The 22737-nt window shown below is 38.7% G+C and overlaps 1 protein-coding gene across 1 annotated transcript in view; it reads right to left on the bottom strand.

The window, feature by feature from the left end:
- The window catches only part of CNTNAP4 (contactin associated protein family member 4), a 285905-nt gene that overhangs the window by 52560 nt on the left and 210608 nt on the right, over window positions 1-22737 (bottom strand). The window contains exons 13-15 of the mRNA XM_086349985.1: window positions 18512-18709; window positions 14751-14907; window positions 8575-8702 (exon numbers count right to left, since the gene is read on the bottom strand). Coding sequence (XP_086206111.1) covers window positions 8575-8702; window positions 14751-14907; window positions 18512-18709 — 483 coding nt within the window. The remainder of the gene's footprint in view (window positions 1-8574; window positions 8703-14750; window positions 14908-18511; window positions 18710-22737) is intronic.

Below are 22737 nucleotides of genomic sequence, written 5' to 3'. Positions count from 1 at the left end.
CCATTCCATCCCTCTGGTTCATCCCAGTGCATTGGCCCGGAGCATCCTGTATCATGCATCGAAACTGGACTGGCGATTCATTTCACATATGATAATATACATGTTTCAATGCCATTCTCCCAAATCATCCCACCCTCGCCCTCTCCCACAGAGTCCAAAAGACTGTTCTATACATCTGTGTCTCTTTTGCTGTCTCGCATACAGGGTTATCGTTACCACCTTTTTAAATTCCATATATATGCATTAGTATACTGTATTGGTGTTTTTCTTTCTGGCTTACTTCACTCTGTATAATAGGCTCCAGTTTCATCCACCTCATTAGAACTGATTCAAATGTATTCTTTTTAATGGCTGAGCAATACTCCATTGTGTATATGTACCACAGCTTTCTTATCCATTCGTCTGCTGATGGACATCTAGGTTGCTTCCATATCCTGGCTATTATAAACAGTGCTGCAATGAACATTGGGGCACATATGTCTCTTTCAATTCTGGTTTCCTTGGTGTGTATACCCAGCAGTGGGATTGCTGGGTCATATGGCAGTCCTGGGTGTTCATTGGAAGGATCCATGCTGACACTGAAACTCCAATACTTTGGCCACCTCATGCAAAGAGTTGACTAATTGGAAAAGACCCTGATGCTGGGAGGGATTGGGAGCAGGAGGAGAAGGGGACGACAGAGGATGAGATGGCTGGATGGCATCACCGACTCAATACATATGAGTTTGGGTGAACTCCTGGAGTTGGTGATGGACAGGGAGGCCTGGCGTGCTGCCATTCATGGGGTCACAAAGAGTTGGACACGACTGAGCAACTGAACTGAACTGAACTGAACTGATGGCAGTTCTATTTCCAGTTTTTAAAGGAATCTCCACACTGTTCTCCATAGTGGCTGTACTAGTTTGCATTCCCACCAACAGTGTAAGAGGGTTCCCTGTTCTCCACACCCTCTCCAGCATTTATTACTTGTAGACTTTTGGATAGCAGCCATTCTGACTGGTGTGAAATGGTACCTCATGTGGTTTTGATTTGCTCTGATAATGAGTGATCACTCTGATAATGAGTGATGTTGAGCATCTTTTCATGTGTTTGTTAGCCATCTGTATGTCTTCTTTGGAGAAATGTCTGTTTAGTTCTTTGGCCCATTTTTTGATTGGGTCGTTTATCTTCCTGGAATTGAGCTGTAGGAGTTGCTTGTATATTTTTGAGATGAATTCTTTGTCAGTTGTTTCATTTGCTATTATTTTCTCCCATTCTGAAGGCTGTCTTTTCACCTTGCTTATATTTTCCTTTGTTGTGTAGAAGCTTTTAATTTTAATTAGGTCCCATTTGTTTATTTTTGCTTTTATTTCCAATATTCTGGGAGATGGGTCATAGAGGATCCTGCTGTGATGTATGTCGGAGAGTGTTTTGCCTGTGTTCTCCTCTAGGAGTTTTATAGTTTCTGGTCATACCTTTAGATCTTTAATCCATTTTGAGTTTATTTTTGTGTATGGTGTTAAAAAGTGTTCTAGTTTCATTCTTTTACAAGTGGTTGACCAGTTTTCCCAGCACCATTTGTTAAAGAGATTGTCTTTTCTCCATTGTATATTCTTGCCTCCTTTGTTAAAGATAAGGTGTCCATCAGTGCGTAGATTTATTTCTGGGCTTCCTATTTTGTTCCATTGATCTATATTTCTCTCTTTGTGCCAGCACCAAATTGTCTTGATGACTGTGGCTTTGTAGTAGAGCCTGAAGTCAGGCAGGTTGATTCTTCCAGTTCCATTCTTTTTTCTCAAGATTGCTTTGGCTATTTGAGGTTTTTTGTATTTCCATACAAATTGTGAAATTATTTGTTCTAGCTCTGTGAAAAATACCGTTGGTAGCTTGATAGGGATTGCATTGAATCTATAGATTGCTTTGGGTAGTATACTCATTTTCACTATATTGATTCTTCCAATCCATGGACACGGTATATTTCTCCATCTATTAGTGTACTCTTTGATTTCATTCACGGACGTTTTATAGTTTCTTTATATAGGTCTTTGTTTCTTTTGGTAGATATATTCCTAAGTATTTTATTCTTTGCATTGCAATGGTGAATGGAATTGTTTCCTTCATTTCTCTTTCTATTTTCTCATTGCTAGTGTATAGGAATGCAAGGGATTTCTGTGTGTTGATTTTATATCCTGAAACTTTACTATATCCATTGATGAGCTCTAGTAATTTTCTGGTGGAGTCTTTAGGGTTTTCTATGTAGAGGATCATGTCATCTGCAAACAGTGGGTTTTACTTCTTCCTTTCCAATCTGCATTCCTTTTATTTCTTTTTCTGCTCTGATTGCTGTGCCCAAAACTTCCAAAACTATGCTGAATAGTAGTGGTGAGCGTGGGCACCCTTGTCTTGCTCCTGACTTTAGGGGAAATGCTTTCAATTTTTCACCATTAAAGATAATGTTTGCTGTGGGTTTGTTATAGATAGCTTTTATTATGTTGAGGTATGTTCCTTCTATTCCTGCTTTCTGGAGGGTTTTTATCATAAATGGATGTTGAATTTTGTCAAAGGCTTTCTCTGCATCTATTGAGATAATCATATGGTTTTTATTTTTCAATTTGTTAATGTGGTGTATTACATTGATTAATTTGTGGGTATTGAAGAATTCTTGCATCCCTGGGATAAAGCCCACTTGGTCATGATGTATGATCTTTTTAATGTGTTGTTGGATTCTGTTTGCTAGAATTTTGTTAAGGATTTTTGCATCTATGTTCATCAGTGATATTGGCCTGTAGTTTTCTTTTTTTGTGGCATCTTTGTCAGGTTTTGGTATTAAGGTGATGGTGGCCTCATAGAATGAGTTTGGAAGTTTACCTTCCTCTGCAATTTTCTGGAAGAGTTTGAGTAGGATAGGTGTTAGCTCTTCTCTAAATTTTTGGTAGAATTCAGCTGAGAAACCGACTGGTCCCGGGCTTTTGTTTGCTGGAAGATTTCTGATTACAGTTTCAATTTCCGTGCGTGTGATGGGTCTCTTAAGATTTTCTATTTCTTCCTGGTTCAGTTTTTGAAAGTTGTACTTTTCTAAGAATTTGTCCATTTCTTCCAAGTTGTCCATTTTATTTGCATATAGTTCTGATAGTAGTTTCTTATGATCCTTTGTATTTCTGTGTTGTCTGTTGTGATCTCTCCATTTTTGTTTCTAATTTTGTTGATTTGATTTTTCTCCCTTTGTTTCTTGATGAGTCTGGCTAATGGTTTGTCAATATTATTTATCTTCTCAAAGAACCAGCTTTTGGCTTTGTTGATTTTTGCTATGGTTTCTTTTGCATTTATTTCTGCCCTAATTTGTAAGACTTCTTTCCTTCTACTAACCCTGGGGTTCTTCATTTCTTCCTTTTCTAGTTGCTTTAGGTGTAGAGTTAGGTTATTTATTTGACTTTTTTCTTTTCTTGAGGTATGCCTCTATTGCTATGGACCTTCCCTTTCGCACTTCCTGATTGATGTCAAAAACTCATGTAATTCTGTGGGTTAATACTAGATTTCTACTCTTTCTCCTTAGTGTGAGGTAAGAGTGCTGAAGATAACACAGCTACAATTGGCATGCTCTCCAGGTAATTTTCAACACATGCTGAAGTTGAAGAAGTATTGGTCTAGAAGACTTGTGATGGCACCCCACAAATGAAGATGGTCCCACTTCTCCTGAGAGAGCAGACAGGAAAATACCTACAGAAAACCTCCTAGTTATCACCTTTCTCTTAACTGTAGACCCAGATGTTTTTCCATGATTTGCTCCTTTGATTCTGTCTCCACGGTTAGTAAAAGTCAGAAACATATTCAGTAGGATCCTACTGAATCCTAGGAGACATAGGAGAATACATAGGAGAATACCCATGTTACTAAAATCTTTACTAGTTTTTATGTCTTACAAGTTTAACTATTGATATTTTTTTAATTACCCAACTTTAAAATTAAGCAACCTTCATTTTTGCTTAAAAAAAGAAGTACCATTCTGGTGAATGATGTTGCTAATGGGACAGGTTATACATGTGTGAGGACAGAAAATATATGAAAAACCTCAGTAATTTCCTCTTCATTTCATTGTAAATTTATTTTAAAAATAAAGTCTTTAAAAATTAAGCAACAATAACTATCTGTACTATTATTAATGTTTAGTTGTGGGTTGTGATTTTTATGGTGTGTTTTTTTCTGAGTCAGATGTACTGAGGATAATTTACACAGAATAAAACTGAGTAATTCTGTGTATTGCTCTAGGAATTTTGACAAATGCTTCAAGTCACGTAAGTTACCATAACACTCAAGACATAGAACATCTCCTTTACCTGTTCTCTTTTGTAAAATTCCTCTTGCCTTAAAGCGATCGGCAAAGAGATCTTTTTTCTGTTCCTATGGTTTTGCTTTTTCCAGAATATCTTAGAAATCGAATGATCCAGCACAGAGCCTTTTAAGTCAGGCTTCTCTTAGTCAGTACCATGCACTGAAGATTCATCCGTGCTGTTGGTGTGTATCAGAAGAGCACTTCTTTTTACTGTTTAGTAATATTCCATTGTACAGTGTAGATACACCACAGTAAAATGGAATGTTTATCCACTGGCTTATTCATTAAACCACTGGCTTATTCATTAAACCACTGACATTTGGGTGGTTTCCAGTTTTAGAAGACTATGCATAAAATCAATATAAACCTGTTCATATGGATATTTCATTTCTCTTCTGCAAATACCTAGGAGTGGGGTTGCTGGATCTTATAGTAAATGTGTGTTTAGATTTATAAAAAATTGCCAAAGTGACAGTACCATTTTGCACTTGGCACCAGCAATGCAAATTCCAGCTTCTCTATATTCTTGGCAGTTGATATTGTCAGTTTTTTTTGTTTTATTATATTTTTACAGTGTCAACCATTCTGATAGCTATATACCGGTATCTTATTGTGGTGTTAAATGTAGTACATTTCCCTAATGACTAATGATATTGAAAATTTTTATGTGTTTCTTTGAAATCTGTGTATTTTATCTTACAAAATGTATGTGCAAATCATTTGCCCATTTGTTAATCTGAATTTTTTTTAATTGCACTGTTAGAAGGTTCTTCATATATTTAGCCTCTATCAGATATGGACTTTGCAAATGTATTTTCCCCATGTGTGACTCTTCTTCCCATTTTTTAAACAATGTCATATTAAAAGCAGTTTTTAATTATGATGAACCTCAATTTATCATTTAAAAATTTATGGGTTATGCTTTTGATGCTCTATCTAAAAAATCTTTGCTTAACCCAAGGTCACTAAGATTTTCTTCCATATTTTCTTAGAGAAGTTTTATAGTTTGTGGGTTTACATTTAAGTTTATAATTAATTTGAATTATTTTTGGTATGCAGTTTGAAGTATGGTTGAAATTCTTCTGTTTTTGCAAATGGATTCTAATTCTGCTATAAAAAGGTACTTTTAAAATTTCAATTTTTCATTACTAACATATAGAGATATAATTTGTTTTTGCATATTGAACTTGCATCCTATTACCTTGCTAAACTCACTTTAAAAAAAAATATTCTTAGGAATTTTCTACCTAGAAAACCATGTCATCTATAAATGGAGACATTCTATTTCTTCCTTTCTAATCTATAGGCCTTGAATTCCTTTTCTTTACTTACTGCTTGTGCTAGGACTCACAGTAGGATACTGAATAGGATTGGTGAGAACAGATATCTTTGTTTAGATCCTGATCTTAGAGAGGAAGTATTAAGTCTGTGACAATTCAGGATAAAGCATTAGATTTTTAGATTTTCACAAATGTCTTTTAAAATATTGAGGAAGTTTAAGTTCCTAGTTTCCTTAATTTTTATAAATAGGATGTTGAATTCTTCCATTTACTTTTCACATATTTTTTTTCAAAAAACTTGTTTTCATATTCATAAATTCTTTAGGTCAACAATATTTATGAAGTTTTATATCTGCAGAACAACTTTAAAAAGGGGACTTTATCATTCATATCTTTTGTGCTTTTGGTAAAATGTTTAACAATGTTATCTGTGACTTCTGACATTAAACAATAATACTAGTAGTAACAAAATTCCACACCCATCCACATTTTAAAAAATGAAAATAAATACTAGTAGTAACAAAATTCCACACCCATCCACATTTTAAAAAATGAAAATAAAGACTTGGAACTAGGAGCCAGCTAGCATCTGGTGCATCTGGTACCTGTGGGTCTCACTTATTTTTGTTTATTCATCCTGCTTTCTCAAGGCTTCTGGGTTGTTTTTTCTTTCCTAGAAAAACATGGCTAGATATAAAATTTTCAACCTATCTGGTTTGTGTGATAGGACCAAGATACTTTTCTTTTTATTTTCATCTTTCCATTTTTCTGTTCAAAGAAAATCTAAGAATTCTGTGCCTCAACGAATCATTCTTACTGTCTCAACAAATGGTGCCACCAGCTTTACTCAAGTCAGAAACCTGGAGGTCATCTTCATACCCTGTCACCCTCACCCCAAATCGTACTGAATTCACCTCCCTGACTGAGCCCCTTATCTAAGCCCCATGCCAACCATTGCCTAGTTCAAGCCTTCATAATTGTCCTTGTCTTACACTCAAAGGTTACTTTCCTGGATCATGAGAACTAAGCCAGTTCTCAGCCTTAAAGTATGCCAGTCCTAATTAGTGTTCCAGCCACAATGCCTTCAGGATAACTTTCACATAACTCACCTCTGCTTTTAAGGCCCACTTTGCATGATCCCGTATCTAGAAGCCCCACATCTGCCCCGTTTATCTCATTTGGAAAGGAAAATAAATAAATAAATAAATGTGTCTAGGGCTTTGCACCTTCAGAGGTGCAGGCTGCCCACACAGAGAAAATAGGCGGCATTCATTACTCTGACACTGCTGCTCTTCAGACAGGGCCATTTATGCAGAAAATGCTCTGTGAACTCACATGAGGATAAGCCCCAACCCTAAAGTAGATGTGGTGGACAGGAAGGCCAGGGAAAACTCGGGGACTGTTTCACTAATGTCTGAGGTAAACCCGCAGGTCTCCAAACCCTTACACTGTTTTTAATCCTTGTCCTAATATTGTGAGCCTCCCTCTGCACCCCCATTCTGGTAGCAGCTAAATGCTTGGTTTCTTAGCCTCTCGCCACAGACCTCAGGGACCAGATACGCCCTGTGGTGGAGGCTGTCGTGTGCACTGCAGGGTATTCACAGCATTTCTGGCCGCTTCCTCTGGATCCAGTAGCACTCAACCCCCCACAGCTGCAACAGCCAAGCACGTCTCCAGATATTGCCAAACGTTCCCTAAGGGAGTGAGTCGCCTGGGATGGAGAAGCCCTGCTCTGAGTGAAAAGACGCTGTGTGCTCAAGTTCAAGACGGGAAGTCTGCAAGAAAGAACCCCTAAGGAATCTAGTTGGCAGCAACCTCAGTCAAAGCAGAACAATTCCCCAGGGACAGTGGTAAATGGGGGGAGCCGGCCTAAACCCCTGTAGCACTCAGATCAGAGCCAGCTGTGAGGAGTGCATGTGATGAATAGAACAATTTCTCCATTGTCACGCAAAATCATTGCGCTTCTCTGGATGCAGCCTGCGTTTACAACCTCATCTCTTTGTACATAACTTTTCCCTCCGTGAAATATCCTATGTCATCTTCAAGTGACTGTGTAAGGCCTACTGGCAGACCAAGAAGTTGAGATGATAAAGATTAGGGATGGGAGGTATAATGGCAGGCCATTTTTTTTTTACAATGTACATACACCTTTTTATAGGTCAGTATCATCTTGGCTTTTTAGCTAAGCAACTTCTGCTATGCATCTCCATAAACTCAATGCATTGTCAGATCAACTCTTTCTCTGCTGAGCCTCTAGAATAAACCTTCATTTCAGGATATACTTTTAAGGTAAATAAATATTTCTTCTATTTGCATGTTAAGTTCTGGAAGTAACTAAAAGCATAAAAAAGTAATGAATCAGTCTCGAACCTAACTGACTTCAGAGAGGTTATAAATGGCCACATATGCTTATTTCTTTCTCTGCTTAAAATATGTATTTTCTGTGACACTATATTTTAACTAAAAAATTCCGGTTCAGAGTATTCATATATTGAATATACAAAACAGCAGGTCCCACTGATTTAGAGTAAGAACACACACACAAACTGGCAGGGGTAAAAAAAGAGAATGAAAGTTGAAATACGTTTGATTAAACTGACTTTGATTCTACTGATGTTCTAATTTCACCCCAGGCCCAACAGTAGAAAACTCACCATACATCCTTAATAATGTTATGCAGCACTGAGGTGTTCCTATATGGATAATGGCATGCAGACACTGAGGAAGGATGGAATGAATTTACGAACCAAACAGAGATGCTTTGTGGTTTCTTTCTCTTGGAATCTTAACAAGGCCCGCTGTCACGGCATTTGTTCTAGGGCTTTACATCCTATAGGGGCACTTTGTTGACTGACTAGGGGGACGATTTCAGACACTGCTTATGGGTTTTCAAAAGAGAAGTCTGACTGATTATTATGTAGCAACACGGCTCTTAGGTGACATCGCTTTGCTCAGACACGCTGAGGGCGCGTCGCCATCACTTACTGTCTCCGCGGCACAGCAGAGGCCCCAGTTTATACGCTGCTTCTGAGTGCGGCCGGCCAGTGTCTGTGATCACAATCCTGGTCACCGGCAGATGCTCCTTGTAGGAGAGGAACCCAGTGTCATTGGTCCTGAAAGACAGTAACAACAACAAGGTTCTTAAACTATTATGATTAACAGAGTTAGAAAGGAAACAACAGTCCTTATTACATTTCAAAGCCAAGATGTCCTGAGCTGAATGGGGACCCATAAAAGGGTCGGGAGCAAAGGGCTCATCTGAGGATGAAAAAACAGGGCAGCGTTTTAGCGTTCCTTGCAGTCCGAATATAGCTGGTGCTTTTAAGTTCTGTTGGCCACTTTTTGCCTTTTAAATGAGATGGTTAATCCATTGCCATTTAATGTAATGATTGATAGTGGGTTTTTAGATCTATCGTTTTGGTATTTATTTCTTATTTTTCCTCCCACAGGACATCTTGTATTTCTGCTCCCCTCTTCATGCCTCCTCTTGGTTTACTCCATATTTCTTTTGGTATTCAATTTTATTTTTTCACTCACTCTTTAGCTATATATCTGCTTATTTTATTTTAATATTTGCTTCATGGATTATAAGATGCATCCTTAATTCATCACAGTCTACTTAGATTTTATGTTGTATTACTTAAAATGTCATAAGCTTACTATGGGATAATTTTTAACACCCTTCCTACACAAACACCTGTTCTTTATGCCATAGTTGCAATATATTTTAAATCCAGATGCTACAAGCTTTATAATACAATTAAATAGTGAATTTTAATTTATTTAATCAAGAGAAAAATTTAAACACTGCTTTTTCCATTTACTGACATATTCATGATTCCCAGTGCCCTTCATTCCTGCCTGAAGATCTATTTTAAACGGTCTGTTTAGCCTGAAGAATTTCCATCACTATTTCTTATGGTACAGTTCTGCTGACAACAAATTCTCTCTGCATTTGTTTAATCTGAACAGGACTTTATTTTACTTTCATTTGTGAAATGTATTTTTGTCCTCTGTCAAAGTCTGGGTCGATACTGCCTTCTCTTTCCCCACAAAAGGTGTCATTTCATTGTCTTCTGATGTGAGGTCACCTTCATTTGCATCCTGATTACCCTGTGTGGAAGGTGTTCCACCAGATTCACCCAAACTGGCTCCTTTCAAAACATCATTGAAGTTGTATTAGTTATCTGTTGATACTAATGCATAGCAAATTATCCCCCCAAACAAAGTGGTGACTTAAGACCTTTTATATAATCTGTGATTCTTCTGCTTTATGACCCTCTGGTTCAGCATCTCAAGGCTACACTCAAAGTGTTGGCAGGGACTGAAGTCAACTCAGTGCTCGGGTGGGGAAGGCTCACTCCTGTGGCTACTGGCAGTATTCTACTACTTGCTGGGCACTGAACTGAAAGCCTTGGGTATTCACCAGCTGCTGGTTGAGGGTGACCCTCGAATCTTTGTCCACAACAGCTCACAACATGGCAGGCTGCTGTATCAAACAAGAAGGCTGGAAGATGCAGAGAGTGAATTTCAAGCATGTTAGAAGTCATGGTCTTTTGTAACTCAGTCTCTGAAGTGACATCTCATCATTTTACCATATACTATTCTTTAAAAGCAAGTCACAAGGTCCATGCAACACACAAGAGAAGGAAATTACACAGTGGTGTGAATAACAGGCAGTGTGGATAACTGGGGGCCATCTCGGGGGCTTGCTTCCAGAGATGTTTATTAAGCAAATTTGAGAGATTTTCAGCCATGGTTTCATCAAACGATATATACTTTTGCCTCATTTTATTTCCTGCTGCTCTGGGACTCCAATTTCTTGCCTGTTAAATCATAGATATTTTCCCACAAGCCACAAAGGGTCTGTCAATTTTTCTTTCAATTTTTTTTTTCCTGCATTCTTCAGATTGAATGATTTATACTGATCTGTCTTCAGGTTTACTGAAGATTTCTTTTGCTAACCCCCATAAGAGTTGAAATCTATGCAGTGAATATTTAACTTCAGATGTTGTATTTTTCTGTTCTAAAATGTACATTTGCTTCTTTAATAAAGTTCTCATTTATCTGCTTAGAATACCCTTGGTTCCTTTGTGATTATTTTTACCTTTAATTTTTTATACATTTTTTTAAGAGTTGATTTAATATGTTTGCCTGCTAATAAGACACCAGTGACCCAGCACCTGTTTCTGCTAGAACTTTTATTTTCTTGACTTTGGATCAAAGTTTGCTATTTTTTTTTTTTTTGAGTAAGCAACCATTGCTATAATATTTTGGATTTTATGGGTGATACACTGTAGATTCTAGAATCTGCTTTCCTTCTCAGAAGGCTAGGTTTTTGTTTTCACAAACAGTTAAATCACAACCTTATCACAATAAACGCTGGAGGCTTGTTTTTACTTCATCGGGGTGGGCCTGGGTCAGTTTCACTGGTAGTTTTCAATCATACTCAGTTTGGGGACATAGTCTTTGCTGTAAAGTCCTGGACCTTCTGTCATTTCTATTTCTAGGGCTTTACAAAGCCCAAGTCAGCCAAGGAGACTCACACTCCCAATCTGGTCTCTCTGGTGGTTGCTGCTGAAGTCCCTGTATCGCGGGATCAGTGGTCCAACTGCATCTCTCTGCTTGGTTCCTAGAAATCGCCCCTGTGCACGTGCAGCTCAGAGGTCAGGGTTCTAGAGGAGCTGATACAGTGGTCTCCTCTCAAGTGGTTTTCTCCATTCCGAAATGTCCAGAAATCCATTTCCAGGCATTCTGGTTGCTTTGAATCTTCCTCTGATACCTGTAGCCGCCCCCCACCCCCACCCCGCACCCAGACTCTAGTAATCTCTTTGAGTTCTAGCCACCCTGTGGCAGGTGATCTGGTGAGTAGTTTCAGAGAAAAGGCATCTAAACATAAATCTCATCCACGGATACTCCCTTCTTTGAAGGGCTGAAGGCTCACAACCCTGGGAGTTTCTGCCTACATTTGGTTATTTTCCACTTGCTTCAAGTTCAGTTCAGTTCAGTTCAGTCACTCAGTCCTATCTGACTCTTTGTGACCCCATGAACTGTAGCACACGATTCACGGGGTGGCAAAGAGTCAGACACGACTGAGCGACTGAACTGAACTGAACTGAACTGTAGCATGCTAGGCCTACCTGTCCATCACCAACTCCCAGAGTTTACCCAAACTCATGTTTATTGAGTCAGTGATGCCATCCAACATTCTCATCCTCTGTCGTCCCCTTCTTCTCCTGCCCTCAATCTTTCCCAGCACCAGGGTCTTTTCAAATGAGTCAGCTCTTCGCATCAGGTGGCCAAAGTATTGGAGTTTCAGTTTCAATATCAGTCCTTCCAGTACACACTCAGGACTGATCTCCTTTATGATGGACTGGTTGATCTCTTTCCAGTCCAAGGGACTCTCAAGAGTCTTCTCCAACACCACAGTTCAAAAGCTTCAATTCTTCTGTGCTCAGCTTTCTTTATAGTCCAACTCTCACATCCATACATGACCACTGGAAAAACCATAGCCTTGACTAGATGGACCTTCGTTGGCAAAGTAATATCTCTGCTTTTGAACATGCTATCTAGGTTGGTCATAACTTTCCTTCCAAGGAGTAAGCGTCTTTTAATTTCATGCCTGCAATCACCATCTACAGTGATTTTTCAGCCCCAAAAAATAAAGTCAGCCACTGTTTCCACTGTTTCCCCATCTATTTGCCATGAAGTGATGGGACTGGATGCCATGATCTTAGTTTTCTAAATGTTGAGTTTTAAACCAACTTTTTCACTCTCCTCTTTCACTTTCATCAAGAGGCTTTTTAGTTCCTCTTCACTTTCTGCCATAAAGATGGTGTCATCTGCATATCTGAGGTTATTGATATTTCTCCCAGCAATCTTGATTCTAGCTTGCGCTTCTTCCAGCCCAGTGTTTCTCATGATGTACTCTGCATAGAAGTTAAATAAGTAGGGTGATAATATACAGCCTTGATGGACTCCTTTTCCTATTTGGAACCAGTCTGTTCTTCCATGTCCAGTTCTAACTATTGCCTCCTGACCTGCATACTGGTTTCTCAAGAGGCAGGTCAGGTGGTCTGGTATTCCCATCTCTTTCAGAACTTTCCAGTTTATTGTGATCCACACAGTCAAAGGCTTTGGCATAGTCAATAAAGCAGAAATAGATGTTTTTCTGGAACTCTCTTGCTTTTTCAATGATCCAGTGGATGTTAGCAATTTGATCTCTGGTTCCTCTGCCTTTTCTAAAACCAGATTGAACATTTGGAAGTTCACAGTTCATGTATTGCTGAAGCCTGGCTTGGAGAATTTTGAGCATTACTTTACTAGCATGTGAGATGAGTGCAATTGTGTGGTAGTTTGAGCATTTTTTGGCATTGCCTTTCTTTGGGATTGGAATGAAAACTGACCTTTTCCAGTCCCATGGCCACTGCTTAGTTTTCCAAATTTACTGACATATTGAGTGTAGCACTTTCACAGCATCATCTTTCAGGATTTGAAATAGCTCAACTGGAATTCCATCACCTCCACTAGCTTTGTTTGTAGTGATGCTTCCTCAGGCCCACTTGACCTCACGTTCCAGGATGTCCAGCCCTAGGTGAGTGATCACACCATCGTGATTATCTGAGTCACAAAAATCTTTTTTGTACAGTTCTTCTGTGTATTCTTGCCACCTCTTTTTAATATCTCTGCTTCCTTTAGGTCCATACCATTTCTGTCCTTTATTGAGCCCATCTTTGCATCAAATATTCCTTGGTATCTCTAATCTTCTTGAAGAGATCACTAGCCTTTCCTATTCTATTGTTTCCTCTATTTCTCTGCATTGATGGCTAAGGAAGGCTTTCTTATCTCTCCTTGCTTCAAGTAGGTGTTTGTAATAAATAGTTTTCCTGGGATTATAAATGTTATCTGGGGTTAGGTTAGTTCTACACAAACTACGTTAGCATAAGCGGAATTTAATATGAAAAGTTTCAAAATCTTATTTTTAAATCTTATTTTTAATGAATAAAATGTCATGCAGAGATAGAGTTATTGGTGACTGATGTTGTTGTTTAGTTGCCACGTCATGTCTGATTCTTTAGTGACCCCATGGACTGTAGCTGCCAGGCTCCTCTGTCCATGGGCTTTCCCAGGCAAGAACACTGGAGTGGGCTGCCATTTGCTTCTCCAAGCACTCTTCCTGACCCCAGGACTGACCCCGCATCTCCTGCGTTGGCAGGTAGATTCTTTACCAGTGAGCCACCTGGAGGGAAGCCTACTGGTGATTAGATTAATTTAAAAAAAATTTATTCACATTTTAAAACACACTGTGGGCATTTGTGTATGTGTGTGTGTGTATGTGTGTGTGAAAGCAGCAAGAAGAAAAAAGTATCTTCCAAAAATAGAAAATTTGAAAAACCAGACTTTAAGTAAGAGAGACAATGTTCTTCATGATGAACACATAACAATAAAAGTACAATAATGACTGCATACAGATGCCTCCTTTAAAGGCATAAAATAATCTGCTTTTTGATATAACACAGTCTTTGATATTTTTCAAATGAATAAATGTAATGTCAAATGAATAAATAAAGCATTTCAAGCTCAATATAAAATCTAAATATTATAGATTTCCTTTTCAAAATATGATTAACAGAATATCAGTTTTTCATAGTATAATGCATCCTTTAAGAAAATAAAAGAGCTACATGTTTAAGTAATTGTGGGAAAGTCTAGGCTTACATATTTAAAGAGAAGAGATTAACATATTTGAAGAGATATGTTAGTATTAAATATATTTATTTAAATATAATTTATGTAAATTTTAATATATTTATGTAACTATGTTTTGAGAATATAATTCTTAATTATACTTAATTTCAAAGATAATGATAATTGACTCAAAATGAAAAGCAAGCACGAAACAGATGCTTCTGTTTCATCATATTACAAAAATAAAAGGTGCATGCCTCATGCTCTATTACCACAAAATTCAAATAAAAAGTTCATGATCTTCCCATCTAGAAATCAGATTAGTTGCAATACATTTCATCAAAACATATCTTTATCTAATTTCTTCACTGTACTAAGTTGTTCAGCATCTACCTACTTATATATGTGGCAGTGACTTATTTTAAAAAATTAATAATAAACTTGATCTTGCATAAGGAAGTCATAAAAATCACCATTCATTCCGGTCAGCGTCACAGTTGCAGTAATACTGAGAATCAACGCAGTTCCCCTCCAATCCACAAGTACATTTTTGAGGATCAGGCAAAGAACCTCCCCAGTAAGTTTGTGTTTCGTTGGTTCTTCCAACCCACCAGCTCAGAGGGGCTCCATCTGAAAAATAAAGGTGAGAAAAACGACATCTGCTTTGTAACCCGTGACCTTCCATCCCAGTATAATTCCCTTCTTTCCCAAATCATTAAAAAGAATGAAAGGAGGAAAGACTGGTTTGATGTAGTCATATTCCAAACTTCATAACTGATGGTATTTCCTTAAGAAAGCTTTTTTAAAAAAATATTTCATTATTTAAGCTTAAATTATTGATATATTTTTCTTTGAGTAGGAAAGAAACCAGCAGTTTCTATTTAATTCAGGCATAATATAAAAAAAATGTATTGAGAGTTCACACACGCCATTTCTTTAAAAATAATTTTTTGAAACAACTAGGCATCAAATTATAATCCACAGTAATTAACATATGAGAAACAAAATTGATTTGAGAACATAATATGCCTACTAGAACATTATGAAATGCTGTGTAAAGTCAGTGATTTATCTCAATATACTTATCGACTAAAGATAAACTAGCTGTTTAGGCATGGTATGGCATTCCCTCGCTATGATTCAAGATATATTCGAAAGTACATATTTTTTCTTCTGTTTACTGGCTTGGCTACTTCTTCAGAGACTACAGAAATAACACTGAAAGATCTTTATGCCCAAAGCAAATACGACACTCAAAAACAAAGTTTCCCTCAACCAAATGCATTTCTTTCTATGATGAATGTTCAGTTACCAGCTCCTTCACAGAGCTAAGACTAAAATGATGCCAAGAAGCTAGAGCAAGGAATAGACGGAACATTTAGATATGGTTTGCAGGAAATCTGTCTTAGGGGAAAAACGAGTTAGAGGGGAAAAATCGCAGTCACTGGAGAGTCAGGGTGTGAGACGAAGGCAACATCAAATCAGTCAGCTCCTCAAAGGTGTGCGATCATCTTTCCACTGACTTTCAAACCTTTCAAGTTGTGGCCACTAGCCTTACTTTTACTAATTTCTCCCTTACTTACAAATGCCAATGCTCATAAATCTTACTATTACATTGGATCTGTGCTAATGCAGGTAAGTTCTCACTCAGCATTACTATACATTCCTGTGCACCGTGCCAAGAAATCAAGGAGCTGTTGGAGGCTAATGTTAACATACTACTCAATATCAACAATCTTCATTCTCTTTAACTGCATGATTAACTCATCAACTGAAGGCAAAACCTACTTGAAACATTTACTAGATCTATTTCGACATACTGCTTAAAACATTATGTGGTTATAGATTTTTAAAAAATAAATCATTATTCTTAAATACTGAATAGTATTTTCACATCTAAATTTGCTATCTTCCCTAGGAAGTAGAAACCACTGAATATTTTAAGGATACCAAATACCTCTGATTTCCTTAGTCTTATTGAAGTGTCCTAAAGAATTTATATAAGAAAGAATTAAGAAAAGCATGAGAAAATTTTAAAGTTGAAATTAAAATGATGAAATATCAGGAATGACGGTGGATCACTTCTACTCCCATAGTTATGAATAAAATTCCAAATGGCTTGAGTATTCCCACTGACCACCCTTGCAGTGTGCCGAGCTGGAGGACCCATATCTCGCTGGAAACATTTTCATAAACATCTCCACTTTATTCATCCACAATCACAGCACCATTATTGCTTGACGCTGTTATAGTTTCAAGATTTGAAACTGTAAATTTAACTTGTCTCACACCACCTTCCTGATCTTTCCCATACATTCCTTATTACAACCTCAAAATCCAAACTGTTCCCTCTTTTCCACCTCAAATCCATTCTATATGGATTCTAGGGTCATGGATCTGAAGAAAATCTGTGTATTCAATGGATACCCCCAACCCCGGTTCTAGAGCCTTCTAGAGTTTACTATTCTCTTTGCCAGTGGCTCCCAAGCCTGGCTGAAACACCTGGGGAGCCTCAAGAGCAAGATGTGCGGCGCCACCAGCCCTGATGCAGGAAACGCCTTCACAGTCACTGCCATCCCCTCGTCATCGTGTGGGGCTCGGCTCGCTCACTAGCATCCTTGGGGATTTTGTTTTCTGGTTCTTTTAGAGTTTGACTCATTTGTGACTCTGACCATTGCCTTTCCTTTTCTTTCTTCTCTAGTCAAGCAACTTAGTTCCATTTTGTTTCATCACATTCATTTACCCTTCTGTATTTATGTTCTCTTTCCTCTTAGAAGGGTTTCCCTTGTGGCTCAGCTGGTAAAGAATCTGCCTGCAATGCGGGAGACCTGGGTTCAATTCCTGGGTTGGAAAGATCCCCTGGAGAAGGAAAATGCTACCCTCTTCAGTATCCTTTCTTCATGGGGTCACAAAGAGTCGGACACGACTGAGTGAGTTTCAATTTTCCTCTTAGACTACACTTCCATACTTGCTTATCTATTTTTATAGATTCCAAGATAGATATTCACTAACAATGAACCATCAGTCTCATACTAAACTGGTAGGATCACTGTAAGCATGATGCACTGGAGAGCTGGAAAGAGAGGTGAGTGAAGTGAAGTTGCTCAGTCGTGTCTGACGCTTTGCTACCACATGGACTGTAGCCCACCAGGCTCCTCAGTCCATGGAATTTTCCAGGCAAGAGCACTGGAGTGGGTTGCCATTTCCTTCTCCAGGGGATCTTCCCAACCCAGGGATCAAACCTGGGTCTCCCACATTGCAGGCAGACGCTTTACTGTCTGAGCCACAAGGGAAGCTCACTTCAATTTCACTTTGTATGTGTTATCCCACCCTCCACCTGGTGGCATGGAGGTATCTAGACAGAAGAGTCTGTATTGGACAGAGGATCGAGGAGGACATCAGAGCTTCTTAAACAGTACAGGGTCCTGATGGAAGCAGTGTTTCTTAAAGGTTAATTTTCTTTACACAGATTAATCATGTGGATGCTACATTGGGTGGGTAGGAGATAAGGACTGATGGCCAGTTGAGAGGCCAGTAGGAAAGGTCTTGCAATAGCTTCATGTATCCGGTCATTAAAGCCTACATGGAGGCAGACCTGGTGGAACTCCAGACAGTCTCACATAATGAGACGTTCTAAAGGGAGAAAACACAAACTAGAATCAGAATTTAGGAGCAGAAACTGATTATTAAAGGTAGAATAAGAGAAAGAGTTAAACATGGTTTTCTGATTCCTATTTGAGCTACTGGGAAAAAAAAAAGCCATGTTTCCAGCAGCCTGCTCTAATTTTCAGCTATACCCAGAGGGTAACTTGTCAACAATCCGTGAAAGAGTCACACGGAAGAGTCACTTTCAGAAAACGGAGTCATATTTTTATTAGCTCTTTCCCATGATAAAAACAAACTGAATGTGTCAGTTGCCCTTTACAAGGGACCGACACTGAGCATTCACCGAGTGTAAGGAGGAAGCCCTTTCTGTGCAGCCCTCCAACTGAAGCCAGAGAGAGACGCCAGAGACAATCAAGGCTTTGAACAAAGCTCAGTGTCAGCTGACCTTGTTCTTTTCTTCAGGCAACAGCATCTCCGTGACTTCCCGACTGTGACAGGCTTGCTAAACACTTGGGGAGCACACGCCCTGGGTAGCTCTTTGCCAGCACCTTGGCACAATTAAACTCTGCAGGAGCTGATGCAGTAAGGCACCCCATGGGTAGGGGGATGGATGCCCCAGTTCACTTACCTTCCTTGCTTACAAGCCGCGACTTCTTGCAGTAGTAGGTCAGCTCCTGTTCACAGTGCTCTGCACGGTTAATGGTGGCCTGGAGTTGCTCCATGCTGGCCACATACTCGAAAAACCCAGTGTAAGGGTTCTCTGGGTTGGTATTTCGGACTCTTGTGACATCAGAGCCATTGTGCTGTATGATGGTCCACGCAGTTTCTTGTATGCAGAAATGGGGGAAGAAAGAGAGGAGACCATCACTAGTCTGCAAAAGTTAAAATAAATAAAGAAAATCAAAATCACCTTTTATCTGAGTCAAATTTTTCTAGTCATCAAACCTCTCTGAGAGGTAGAATCAATACAAATGGATTCTTAAAATTTTAAAATTATAGTAAAATGATTATTTTCCCTGAAGTTTATATGATTGCCATGCATTTGCAGTGTTTTTATTCTACTTTTTCATATAATTCAGCCAGAAAGTATTCATGGTAAAAATATTAAGAAAACTGATTATTAAATTTTGTACATTTCATCAAATCTGACATTCTACTTTTAAAAGATGCATCATTAATTTTGTTTAAGAAAGAAAAGAATAATGCTGCCTATTATAACTGTAAAACACTGCTGATTGTTGATACATCCTGAATTCAGAGATGTTACAGTATGAAAAAAATGCATCTTTGAATCTTTAAAATATTTTAAATTACATAACATAAGCAATGATTTATCCATCCTTGGAAATCATCCATGCTGCCAGCAAAAAGAAAGTCAACTTTTTATGGCCCATATACCTCCCTTCAGACAACTTTTAATTATAAGTGTACATCTATTTCCTTTTTAAATCAAGCTTCAGAGCACTTTTTTTAAATAATATGGGAAAATGTACAAAATATCAAAGTGGGGAATGCAGGATACAAAACTATATGTAATATGATTAATCTACCTACACAAACACATACACATCACTACATATTCATAGGAGACAGATGCTAGGAAATTACACCAAGATTACACCTATTTCTTTTAAAGTCAAATTTGAAATATTCATTTAGGTACCATGTGACCCGCACAGTTATGCAGTGCAATAGCAAGTTATGCTTCTGAATACGTGGCACAGTATCAGCATCTTGACTCACAAGAAAAATAAAACATCTCTGTGTATGTGCGAGTCCTGAATGTCTGCAGACATTTCCATCACACTGATTACCAAAATTATTTAGATGAAATAAAAACCCTACAAGGGTTGTAACAGAAGATAGACATATTGTATCTGTCTTTCAACTTTCCCAGCAATCAACTTCATATTATATTTACCATGATATACGCAGGCCTAAGAACACATTAATCAAAAGGCCTCTGATTTAATAGGTGAGAAACAGATTGGAAGTTGTCAAAACTCTGCTATAAATGTGCCGTTAAGTCACATAACTCTTTGGTATTACAGAGGAAGAATCTAAATTGGAGGAAAACAGTCGGTAGAGATACCCAGCCCCCCTGTTTTCAGCGAATACATTCACATGGATCAACACAATCAGAGCAAGGAATTCCACTCCCACCCCTCTCCTGGTCATCAGAATTTTGAATGGAGAAGCCTGTTAAATAAATGAGACACGAGGCAAATTTGACAGCCATATTCTCTTCCATGAGTGGAACATAATTTTTCTCTGAAACCAAAGCCTTTTATAGCAATAAAACCATTGCTTTCATTTCCACCTTGAATTTCAGCTGACTGAAAAGCCTGATCAGTAAATTGTCTTCCTCAAAGAGGACATGATATACAAGCTAGTGAAATTAATTATGGATGGCCAGACAGCAGGACAGCGAGAAGATCACCAGGAGACCCGAGTTTGCGGATCTGGCATGGGTCAGCACCCTTAAGTAAGTCAGGTGAAATCTGAGCCTCCATTTCCAAATTCTAAAAAAAAAAAGGTGGGGGGGGAGAATATAGGAGGCAATCTATTAAGTCTGAAATTCTATCATTTTAGCCACACAGTCTTGGATATTAGAAATTTAAGATTATTAACTGGGCAAATGTGTTAACCTAGCCTCTGCTGGACTCTGCTTTTATTATTCAGCAGAACCATTCATCCTTTCTTGTAGGGAATCAATGGCATGAGTGAAGCAGCTCATCTCTGGCTGAGTAGCTGTCAAAAGAGCTGGACAATAAATCTACTTGAAGCCTTTGTCTCTTTGCCTTTCAGGTCATCCTTAGAGGGACTTCCCTATCGTTTAGCATCCTCTGGGTCATGATGAACACATCATGTTCTTTCAAGGTCTCTTAAGGTGTTGTAAGAAATCCAAGGCCACAGTGCATGTCAGCTGCTAAAGGGCAGCTCAGAGAAATGTCTCCTTTTGAAATTCTAAAATTTCCATATTATGATAGTTTCTGCAAGCGAGTTCACTTTCAATAAAAGGTGCTACAAAGATGAAACTATGCGGACACTGCACTTATCAGCAATTAAGATGTCCAGGGCAAAGGAGAGAGAATGACAGCATCACAGTGGATTCTGGGCAATGGACGTGAGGGCCCAACATCCAGCCTCCATTTCTCATGTGTTTTACTAACAGAGGAATCTCTGCAAACTGTCATACTGTTCTTTTGGACATGATCATGGTATCCAATGTTTCTACAAATACCTGCTTAGAAATTACAACTATAAAAGACAAAGACTTCACTATGTGTAATTCAGTGTTCTGTGATTTATTAAATCGGGTTTTCCCACTGGTCTGTAAGCTCTACTAGAAGAATGATGGATTCTAACTCGCTAATCATAGCACCTCTAGTGCGTGGCTGGGCACAATGTGCAGAGAAAGACACTAGTTACTGAAGGGATAAATAAATGAGTGACTAGAACCAAAGCACTGCCCAGACTAGAGCACAGTCTTCCAGGCGATCTGTGTGATTCTCCTTTTAGCTGCTTTCGAACTTTGGAAATAGTAGACATCTGATGCGACTGCAAAATAATGCTAAGGCTGCAACTGTGAAGGGTATGAGACCTCCCACTTGCAAGCTAACAAGTTATCTTGCCTTCTATGTGCGCACTAGAGTTGCACCATGACACAAGGACCCCTAAAATACGAGACCTGGAGCTTACAGAGGATGGCTGGCGCACCTCCACCCCTCCTAAGAGTGAGAGAGGACTCTGGAATGCAACAAATCTTCTTCAAGGAGGAGGCGGGCAGTCCTCAGGTGTTTATCACTCTTAGAAGGTAGGCAAATAAATCTGGAGGAGATAAGCTTTGAATTTCTCCAGAGAAGTCCACTATCTCTAACTTGTAAGACATATTTAATCATCCTTTAACACAGACTTACTTTGTTGTTGTTGTTGTTTGTTTTGCTTAGCAGGAAAGTCATTGTTTCCTTACAACAAGTAATTGCTGTCTACAGGCTGGCAAATCTACCTGCTAGAGGCTGTCTGGGTTCCTCTGCTGTGGAAGAAGCTGGTTTTGCCTCCACTGGCACAGTCATTTCAGTATTACCGATGTAGAGATACATCTGTTCTTTGAAACTTCTTACAACTGGCTATTACATCTTACCAGTTTCCTCATTAGTAAAGTGAAAGTGAAAGTCGCTCAGTCGTGTCCGCCTCTTTGCAACCCCATGGACTATACAGTCCATGGAATTCTCCAGGCCAGAATACTGGAGTGGGCAGCTGTTCCCGTCTCCAAGGGATCTTCCAAACCCAGGGACTGAACCTAGGTCTCCTGCATTGCAGGCAGATTCTTTACCAGCCAAGCCACCAGGGAAGCCCCCTCATTAGTAAAGTGAAAGGGAAAGTGAAATCGCTCAGTCGTGTCCGACTCTTTGCGACCCCATGAGCTGAGGCCTACCTGGCTCCTCCGTCCGTGGGATTTTCCAGGCAAAGGTACTGGAGTGGGTGCCACTGCCTTCTCCAGGGGATCTTATCCATTATTAGTAAGCTAAACATTACATAGAATCTTCAAAGCGTGTTTAGCTTTTATTTTTTATATCTGTGTAAGAGTCATGATTTAATTTTTTTGAAAATGATCCTTTACCAAATGCAAAGAGAGTTGTCAAGGTAAGGAAACACAGGGAAATGAGTAAAGAGAGAGAGCAGAAAAATCTATGAAATTAATATATACGCTAAAACACTGAAAGGCATTTTAGGCCTACTGGTGTAGACCTGAAGTGATTTCTCTCCCTGAAGTGATTTCTAATATATAGACTGTATGTTAAGCAACTGAGTAATTAAGAACTTGATTTATCTTGGGCTGACTGCTATTTT

The sequence above is a fragment of the Bos grunniens genome, chromosome 18 (genome assembly GCF_055505025.1).
Source record: "Bos grunniens cultivar Pamir isolate PY7600 chromosome 18, Bosgru_T2T1.0, whole genome shotgun sequence".
NCBI lineage: Eukaryota > Metazoa > Chordata > Mammalia > Artiodactyla > Bovidae > Bos > Bos grunniens.
This window is presented reverse-complemented; position numbering and strand designations above follow the sequence as displayed.